Consider the following 10,288-nt stretch of genomic DNA (forward strand, 5'->3'; position numbering starts at 1 on the left):
ATGTTAGCTGATGTTAGTTTGGCTCCATTAGGAGGTGGAAAGTTCTAATCATTATTTGTGTCTGAGAGAAAAGAGGCTGAGACTCTTTCTGATCCCTCTGCACTGAATCAGCTCCACTTCTGTAAATCTGATAAAGACTCTGATCATCAGTCATCAGCTGACCTTCAGTCTGCTCTGCCGACACGTTGGGCTATAAGGTGAACTGCAGGTGAATCACATGTTGTGCTGCTCCAGCAGCGTCACTGCCAGGAGGTTCCTGTCACATTAAAGCTCTGCACTGTTTTTATTCTGGTCAGCGCTGCGTAGGTGTTTTCTGTGGGGTTCTCCCCCGCAGCGCAACACAAGAGGAAATATTACAGAAAGAGCTGTCAGAGCTCAGCTCGAAGAAAAAGAAAGTGGTTACAACTGAAAGATTGGCAAAAGGCAGAAAGGCTGAGAGAATTACTGTAAGAACTGAACCATGATTACTGTAACTTTGCTTCAGGTTTTTGTTGACTGAGAGTTTCACTGAAAGGGGATCAAAGTGAGAAAGTTAGTCATTTTTCAGAGTTTCGTGTTCAGGTGCAGAGATGAGAAATCCGTCCAGAGGAAACAGAAAATCTTTTAAAGACCAACAACGAGCAGAACATTACTGAGACGTGATGAAGGTTTGAGCGCTGTGTTGGGTCTGATGGTCACAACAAATATCATCTCAGGACAGATCCAGTTCAACTCGTAGAAAACCAGTCCTGCCAGTCATTCAGTCAGATTCAGTGTTTTAAGAGGTTTTCTGGTTTTACTCAGATGACGATAAGATTTTTATTTGATTGAAGCTCGGAAAATGCTTCATATGCCAGAATAACAGCAGCACATAAATGAAGTTTTATTTTAGCTAAACATCAGAAAAAGTTACTAGTTTTCTGAATTCCTTCTCTTTTTTTAACCAAACAGTTTTTGGACTGTTTCCACTTTAAATAAATGTAAAGTTAAATGAAATTTGTTAAATTTTAAACCATATACTATAATACAGGGATCAATTAAATGATTACATAGATTTAATGCTTTAAAATGTATTAACAAAATGTACTGAATTATTTTAAAAATATATATAAAAAGGTTCTTCCTTGAACCTTTGAATTAATTTGTTTCTGGTACGCTCGTTAATCTGACGCACAAGCAACATCCGCTAACAGCAGCAACGAACGACAAAGCTGCTTCGCATCACCTGCTGGGGATTAATTTCTGCTTCAAAGCTGAATGTTTTGCTCTGACTGAACAGGTGGCGAAATGATTCTGGGAGGAAACTCAGCCGGTTCTTCTGGTCCAGACGTCCTGGATCCGTTTGGATCCTTCAGCTGCTGCAGAGCTGAACATTCAGAGAGGAAACCGATTCTGTCTCTAATCGTCGCTGGAAGCAGATCCAGTGCCGAGTTTCATTCAGAACATTCTGGTTTCATTTCTTGTATTCTCTGAGAATTTAAAGCTGAAAAAGTGAACTGGTTCAGTGAATAAATAGAGGAAGCTTCTCGTTAGCATTTCTGTCCATAAAGCTGGAGCTGAATCATGGCAACAGCTGACTCAGCGATCCACTCATGAAATGACATCACAACAAATAAAATCTGGTGGAAGGTCAATTCAGAGTCTGCAGTAAAAGAAATCCCTCACACATTTATTACTTCATAAATGTTTTATTTTCCTCATTTAGATGTTTTAAACCCTGAAAAACATGTTTATTATCAAATAAAAATAATTTTTAAAAAGCCGTTTTCAGTTGATCCAAAAAGTAATCACACCCTTACCTGAATAACTGGTTGTTCCTCCTCTGCAGCTGCAGCTAACAGCTAATGTTTCTTAGCATCACCATGGAGAAAGTTTGACCTGCTCTGCTGTGCAGAATTGATTTATTTAAGGTCACACCACAGCACCTCAGTCAGATTTAAGTCTGGACTTTGACTAGACCACTCTAAAACCTCAGTTCTAGCTACTTCCTGGTGTGCTTGAACAGAACTCGTGGTTTCATTGATGACCTCTGACCTGCACTGAGGCAGAGAGGCCTGCAGATGCTGTTCCTGGTTGTTCTGTGATCTGGATGATCCTCCATCATGTGTGGCCAGAAAAAACTTATTCCAATCCAACTCATCGTGTTTATATGCAATAAATTCTTAACATTTCTTTTGTTATTGGATAATTACTTCACGTCTCTTCACACGTACCTGAAGTTGTTCGACTGTCTGCTCTGTGACGAAGGTGGAAACATGTCAGGAATGTGTGAAGAGACATACAACAGCTTGTTTTATGTTAGTATTAGCATCTATTTGCACTTAATCATTTAAATAACCATTAAAACCTGCTGCTGTCAGTCTAATCTAAGAGACAAAGAGAACCTGGTCTTCTCCGGTCTGTAGGCTGCTCTCACACTGGGCTGGACCAGAACCAGAACATGGCCCAAACTAAAACTATCATTTTTTTATACGCTTCGAAACTGACGAATCTAACATTTGTTTTAGTTTCTACACATTAAAGTTAATGTGTGATGACGTCACACATTTCCCTGTAATCATGTCTAATATTCTGTCGACTCCTCGCTGTTTCCTCATCATGTTAGAAGTTGAAACTACAAAAGGTTTCCTGTTTTTGCACCACTTTTCTTCCCCATCTGAGTATTTTTTTCCAAGTCCAAGACTCAAGTCTTTCCCCCAAAGTCCAAGTCAATTCTCAGATGACTGAAATAAACATTTTCTCAAAAAATTACATTTAAATTTAAGGTATAAGCTACAATGAAATGAACGAAGCAACTTGGAGGAAGTATGTGAATTTCTGAATGAGTGGAACAGGAAGAGCTTTTACTTTGAAGTGTCCTTCTATTGAAGCAGCTAGCTTAGCAGCGAGAGAAGGTCAAAGGTCACATACCTTTATTTTGTTTTGAAATGTGCAGCTTTCAGTTGAAGATACATTAATATAGTCAATATTATGAAGCTACAGCTAGCATGAACCGGATGCTAGGAGCCATTAGCATCCCATAATAATCCACTAACATCACTGGCTAACAACCAGGCTCATCATGCAGCAGCTGCAGCCTGGAGCTTCTTCATTACATCAGATAAAAACTGGGACTGAGGCTCCAGACTCAGATCACTGTCAAGTCTTCAGTTAGGGCTGAAGTCAAAGTTTAGCCTGAAGTCTTTTATTTTGGTGACTGGAGTGGAACTTGAGCCTGAATTTAAAACTCAAGTCGACATATCTGATTTATGCCTCAACTCAGCAGCTGACAGGAGAGATTCAGCGTGACGAACGTTTTCCTCGAGGATCTAAAGAGGAAGTGCATTCCTGAAATATCTCCAGCTCCACACTTTGGCCTCATTAGTGTAAATATTGTGTGTTTACACGTCTATGAGACAGTTGGTGACAATGTGTTCATCGAGCCATTGATTCGTTTCCTTGCTTTTACTGGATGCGAAACATTGAATTTAATGGGAGAAATGACGTGACAGTTATGTGGTCTTGTTACGGCTGTCAGTGATCGTCTAAGAACAGGGAAGATGTCTGCAAAATCTTCACTAATACAAAGTGCAGCTACATAAATCATAAAGAAGATAAAGCAACACCCAGAGGAAAGCACACAGAAACTCTGCAGAAACTCAGAAATGACGCCTGAAATAGGTAAGCTGGTTTTAGCACAGCTAGCTAGCTAGCTAACGTTAGCGATCTGCCTGCTCAAATATTTAACCTCATTTAATAAATAACTATAAATATTAAGTTCTTCAGTGTACAGTATGCTGTGTTTTTAGTTTCTGTTTCTGTCAGCTGTTTGCCATCTTCTTGTAACATCATTTATTAGTGTGGGGATGTTGGAACATGTTGGCTTTTTATGACTTACTGCGTTAATCACATGACTTCAGGAGTTATTACATATATCTACTCCGAGTTGCTTTAACTGCAATAAAAACCAAACACCAGCTGTTTATTTTATAGAAACGATATCTTTAATGTGCTACTTCAGGTAAATATATAAAAGTATCATCAAAATAGTCTCTCACGTATAAATCCTGAGTATCTTAAAACCTGTTTGTAAAAAATAAACTACATAACAGCCTGTACAAAAGTTTAAGTAAAAAAACAAACAAAAACAAAACTACATTTCAGACTCAGCAGTGATTTTACAGGAAGGTTCTGGAGGTTTTCACCAAAACTCACAAGTAAAACAGATTTTTATTCCAGGGCTACAAAACATGAATCTTGCTGAATGTGAGGTACTACTGTCTGAAGTCAGATTTGGATGAAGCTTCTGTTCACACACATTTACAGTAACATAACAGTTATTTTCTGATTCGGTTTGTTCTGTTCAGGTGAGTAATGCTTACACTGCATCTCTGTCCTTCCTCCTCTGGAGCTGGAACAATGTGAATAATGATCCATAAACACATTAATATTTTGGCAATGACTTTTCCATTTCAACGTAAATAAATAAATGATTGGCTTTGTGGTGCCAGGTGGATCCGTTCCGTCTCAATAGGCAGGTTCACAGGTGATAACTGATCCCAACGCCGTCCACTGACAAAACGTTATCAAATCTCTGAACACAAAAAACTAACAACTGTTAAACATCTAAATAAATATCAACAAAACCAGTCACAGAAACAATAAGTTAAAGCACAAGAAAGCAAACAGTTTTCTACCTGAGTGAAAGTTTTTAAATACTTCACAGTTTATCGTGAGCTCTGGGACGAGCATCATTCTCCAGCCCAGTCTTTGGAATGCTCATATTTTGGTGCTGCGCTCATTGGACCAGGAGAAATTCCCGTTGACGCCTCATAGCAGAATCAGCCACTGACTTTGGCCACGTCCATCTTTTCTACATTTTTTGGGGTGAATCTTCAGGACCCTGCCCTCACTGTCCCTCCGTTTTCACTGTTGGCCGTTTGTGGAGATGAACCACGCTGGCCCGCTCCTGGAAGCCCAAAGTAGGGCCGTGGTGTGACACCGGCACCGCGGACGGGACCGTAGGTGTTACCGGTGCGTTGATGGCGGCGGTCAGGGCTTTCAGCAGAACCGTGGCCTCCTTCTGGTCCTCCTTCCCCTCTCCTTCCAGCGTACGGGCCAGCCAGTGCTCCACAGCTTCCCCTACCTGAGAGGCGGAGGCGGTTTCTGTGAGCGTGTCTGCCTCCTGGCTGGTGTCGAAGCGCTCCACCATCTCCTTCATGTGCACGTTGACAGGAGAGGAGGAGTTAGCCAGGCAGCAGCTGCGCTGGTGGATGAAGAGGCTGAATCGGTGGAAGAAGGTCTGTGAGCAGAGCGCGCAGCGGTAGGGCCGGTCGCGGCTGCTGTGGAGGCGCCGGTGCAGCTTCAGGTGGATGTACTGGGTGAACTTGGTGTTGCATAATTTGCACTGATAAGGTTTTTCCCCTGAGTGCAGTCGCAGGTGTGTTTTCAAGTTGCTGGTGCTGCTGAAGCGTTTGTGACACACCTGGAAAAAATGGCATGAAAAGTTCAGGCTCAAGTACTGAATAGGAAGAAAGGTGATAACGTGCTTTGATGTTACTTCTACTGTCAGTATCTCATTCCTGCGTATTTCAGGTATGAAACAGGTGGGACTAGTTCTGGTGAATCACTCACACCTCAGAGACTCTTCACCTAACTAAAGGATGAAGATGTAAGGTGTGCCTCAGTGAAAGTAAAACACACTGAGTTACCTGAAAGGTGTGTGAGTCACAGCTTTGTGTTTGTCTTTGAGCTGACACCACTGTGCTCTGCTGTAATCCATTTTTAACCTACCTGGCATTCATGGGGTTTCTCTCCGGTGTGGACCAGGTGATGTTTCTGGAGGTGGGCCAGCTGGGTGAAACTCTTCTTGCACAAATGACACTGAAAGGGTCTCTCACCGCTGTGCACTCGGAGGTGGACCTGTGATGGCAGGAAGACAGCTATGAGTTCAACTGTTCACTGACGATGACTAGAAGTGTTTGGCGGCTGTATTGTGGAGGAAGAATCGTCACCTTTAGGTTGGAGAGCTGTCCGAAGGTTTTGGAGCAGATGTTACATTCATATTTAATCTTTCCGTTCTGCTTCTTCAGGGGGTAGGGCAGGGATTTGTGTCCGGGTCCGTTCCGCGGCGCTGTGCTGCTCTTGTTCAAGGCCAGACTGAGGTTCATGGCCTCCTCACAGCTGGAGGGAGACTGCTCCGGAGAGGGATGATAGCTGTCAGGTTTGGCAGGCGGAGTCAGCTCCGGGGTGGCTGGAGCGCCTCTTGGTGGTGAAACGTTTGGGGTTAATTCTTTCAGGCCTCCTTGAGAAGACGGAGCGTACGGCAGGGACACTGGGAGCAGGTTGGGTGGAGCGATGGGGGGATACGGCACTCCGTCAGTGCCCAGGTAGCTGCTGTACCGGAAGGATCCTCGTGAAGGAATGATGCTGGGGAAGGGAGGGGAGTAGGACGGGAGGACGAGGCGAGGATAGTGAGGACCGTAGGGTGGGAGGAACTGGTAAGGAGGCTGTAGATGTCTGGAGTGGGAGTAGAGCGGCGGGTAAGAGGAGACCAGGCCCTCCCTGTGGCCATAGAGGCCATGAAGGTGAAGCGGGAGGCCTCGGTGTGGAGCTGGCAGAGAGGGGTGGTGGTCTGATAGGTAGGGGTAATTCAAGCCCAGCGGGGGTTCCTTGTGGTTGGGCTGAGGGGAGGGAATGACGCCTCGGCCTTCTGGATCTTCCTCCCTCTCCATCTTTCTGCTGAAGTCCACTATCTGCTCGTCAGGCGTGTCAGGAGGAGTGTCTCTCTCTAACATCTCCACGTCAATCTTCTCCTCACCGTCTTCTTCAAGCTGCCCCTTCACCTCCTCCTTCCTTCTGTCCTGAAGAAACGTCTGTTGAGGTAGATACTGTTTGGGATGCTCTTCATCACTGTGCTCTGCAACAAGAAAATGACATTTGTGTTGAGTTTAAGGCTGAAGAACACTCATCCCTGAGCTCTTTGTGTTTACAGACATACAGTAAGGCTCAGCCGCCCACACCAGGCACGCCCTCTTATGGTAAATGATAGTAGTTTCAGTTTTGACATGACGCAACGTTTATAGGTTTCTGTTGTACAAGTGATTTTCTGTGGGAGGGAGAGTTGGTGATGAGGTGTGTGGGAGTCCATGTGTCATGTCATATATGAGCTGCAGCACAGAAATACTGAGTTTCGCTTGTGAAACTGTTTCTGGGTATGGCGTATTACCGTACTGACCACAAGAGAAAAAAACACACATCTCCTTCTTTTCCTCTTCTGGTTTGAGAAAACCTTCTCTCTGCGTTCTCACTGCCTCTAACCCTCAAAGGTTTCTGTACCATCAGCGGCCTTACATTTCCAGAGAGGCTGCCACACTGTCCTCCTGCAGAGACCTGAACCTGGCATTGATGCTTACCCAGAACCACCTCCTGACCTTCTGGAGATAACATTCACAGACTATCAGAGGATCACAGCTGCACAATGCAATGCTCAATAGAGACATAGTGATTCTTTGCCTCAGTTGACTGGATGAATGGACACATGAATCATGAGTTTCTGCCTCATCTTTCTGGATGGCGAGGGCATGACTTCACCTAACGATGTTCTGTAAATGGCTGGTAACGAGTGACTCAGAGGTACTTTGAACGGATGTTATTACCCTCAGATTTCTCTGACTCTTCACCGTCCAACAACACACCTAGTGACGCATCAAATTGAGATATGTGAGTGACCACTGGAGACCAGACGGGAAGAAAAGTGCTGGTACCGCAAAAGATAAGATCGGAGAATTATGTGTCCTCTTTCGCTTTGAAGAGGACAAAACGTGTTTATTCACTGCAGAGATACCGATCAGATCCTTTATCAGCTCTCGTAAGAAAAATCAAAGGGATTTTGGTGAGTCATGGTGCTGCCTCGCAACTAAAAATAACTGATAATCATCAGTCCTTCGCTGCTTCTCATTCTTTAGAGAAATCAAAGAAGTTCAGCAGCACCAGCTTATCTCACACTGTTCTCCGTAATCAGGAGGTAACTGTACACCTTCAGACTGCCGTAAACAGATCCCTGCAGTAGCGCTGCTGGGTTTGGAGGTGGAACTCACTGTGTCGGAGGTCATCCTGCTGGCTGCAGAGTCTCTGAGCAAACTCCTGGCTGTACCACACCAGCAGCTCCTGCTTGGGCTCCACGGGCCGGATGGTGTAGAAGTAGACGTCCCGGCCGTTCTGGCAGGCCACCAGGTTCTGCTCGGCCAGGCAGCGGGCCGGGTTCACGTAACGCATCCAGTTGCTCTTTTGGACATCGCAGCCGTCGATGAAGTGTTGAAGCTGACCGGCGCTGTAAATCTGCAGCAGGAGAAAAGCAAAAGGTTGGAATATGGCAACACACAGGGATGTCAAATAGTCTGTCATCTGCTGGAATAATCACCAAACAACCCAAATTAATGTAATCAATTTAAAGAGAAATTAAATTTGTGCTGCAGATTGTTGAATTGATTAGAGGCAGTTCAGAAGAAAACCTAACAGGTTGAGAATAATCACCTCTGCCATGTACAGTTAATATCCTGCTCAGCTGTCAGTCTGCTGTGGGTCCTGACTGGTAGCGCCTTGTTCTGAGTGTTTTCTCTCAGTGTCTCTGTTTTGTTGAGCCTTAAAGGTTGGGGCGGGGCTAACCCGGTATTGTGGTGCACTGCCTCTTTTTGATTCCTTTCTCAGTTCTCTGTTTCTCTGATTCATAGGCAGCACGCCATCCGTCATTAATTGTTGAAATGAAACACCAAAAGAGGGATTGTGTGGATTGTGAAACAAAGTAGATGAAAGTGAAATGTCAGCGCAGCTGGCCAGCAGCCAGACGGCTGCAGGGCATGCCTGTGGCAGCACGTCGTACCTGTGACACTCGCCTGATAACATAATCTGTCCCGTGGAGCGCTGACTTTCACTATAGAGAGGAGGAAGGAACGCCCCTAACAGGTTTACAGGAAGGAAACTAAACAGGATGGTGTCAGAAACTCCTTTTGGGAATTGACTCAACCAGAAGAGAAAATTTCCTGAATGATACAAGAACCGTGGATATCAGAGAGAAAGGCTTAGATCCTGAGAGGTGTGGAGACGAGCGATCTGTCACAGCAAACAATAAGCTCTTCCTTTGTGACTGAAATACGAGGCCAGTGCCAGTAAAACTCTGATGACTCTAAAACTGAATCCATCGTTACGTGTAAGCAGAGTTCACAAACTTCCTCTAAAATTTACACCAAAAGCCCTGAGCGCCGCAGACATCTGTGAGAAAGCAATTTTGTTTCCTTACTGACGCACAGAAGCAGACGTGATGTGAAAGAGAGGAAGACGAAAACCTGTGGCTCCTTAACTTTTCCCAGACTCATTTTCCCTGATCTGTCGGTATGTGAGAACGTTTCACAGCCAGCATGCTCTTACCCTCCAGAAGTACTTCCTGTTGGCCTCTTTTGGTACACTGTCTTTGGTGTAGAGGTCTCCTTGCAGGGGGCCAAAGCGAGTTCCCTGAGGAATGTACTCCTTGCTGAACACACCTGTCACCTGGATAAAAGAGCAGATAATTACCAGACACGTTCCTCATGTTTATTGTGTAACTGAAACCCGAACAAGTTCGATCCGTTACAGATCGTGTTTACGTTGCTGAGGTCAGTGACCTGCGATGCTCTTCTGTCGGATCGGACCGCTCCAATTAAAGCCTCGGCATGACCCACTTTCCTTCCTGACGAGCTAAACCAATGAGGAGACTTATCGCTTTCTCTGACCTACTCCACTGATCTCTGACCCGCCACCTCCTGACTGCAGGTGCAGGTGTTACTCTAGAGATTTCATATGTAAAGGAAACAACACAACAAACAGTTTGTGGTTTGCCAATTGGAAATCGAGGTTTCACAATGCCCCTCTCGTGGGAATGAGTCAGAATGGAAAAGCTGATTCCTCAACAGTTTGTTGTCTGTACCTGTTAAGGAAATACAGAATGTACCTGATTTCTCAGGAAGAGGCAGTAATTTAAGGAAGAGATCCGTCTCCAACGTTCCGGGTCATGATAACCTGGAGGACAATACTCGACCTCTGAAGACGGATCATTGTCCTCTTGGTAGCAGTAGACCTGTGAGGACCGTTGACACCTTTAAAGCTGTCTGTCATTGTTTTGTTTTTGTTTTGTTGACAAAGTGTGAAAGTGTGTTGTTTGCACACATCCAACAAACACACACGCTCTGCCCACCTACAAGCCAGAAATGAAATTCAAACCTTTCTGATCCTTTTCAAGAAAACAGAAACAAGAGAAGTGACTGATTTTTGGGGCAATTAGCTACTGACTTGTGTG

General features: G+C 44.6%; 1 protein-coding gene and 1 long non-coding RNA gene across 3 annotated transcripts in view; both read right to left on the reverse strand.

Annotated features, from left to right (window-relative positions):
- LOC107833568 (uncharacterized) overlaps positions 1-10,288 on the reverse strand; it is an 18,916-nt gene that overhangs the window by 3,205 nt on the left and 5,423 nt on the right. The window lies entirely within an intron of this gene.
- Positions 3,940-10,288, reverse strand: part of prdm1b (PR domain containing 1b, with ZNF domain) — an 8,986-nt gene continuing 2,637 nt past the window's right edge. The window contains exons 3-7 of one of the 2 annotated variants that reach the window (XM_007576498.2): positions 9,385-9,504; positions 8,058-8,298; positions 5,973-6,877; positions 5,752-5,880; positions 3,940-5,443 (exon numbers count right to left, since the gene is read on the reverse strand). In XM_007576498.2, coding sequence (XP_007576560.1) covers positions 4,868-5,443; positions 5,752-5,880; positions 5,973-6,877; positions 8,058-8,298; positions 9,385-9,504 — 1,971 coding nt within the window. In that variant the 3' untranslated portion in view covers positions 3,940-4,867. Of the gene's footprint in view, positions 5,444-5,751; positions 5,881-5,972; positions 6,878-8,057; positions 8,299-8,493; positions 9,343-9,384; positions 9,505-10,288 lie in introns of those variants that run through there. The other variant, XM_007576499.2, reaches the window with a different exon arrangement.

The sequence above is a fragment of the Poecilia formosa genome, unplaced genomic scaffold (assembly GCF_000485575.1).
Source record: "Poecilia formosa unplaced genomic scaffold, Poecilia_formosa-5.1.2 Scaffold408, whole genome shotgun sequence".
Taxonomy (NCBI): Eukaryota; Metazoa; Chordata; class Actinopteri; order Cyprinodontiformes; family Poeciliidae; genus Poecilia; species Poecilia formosa.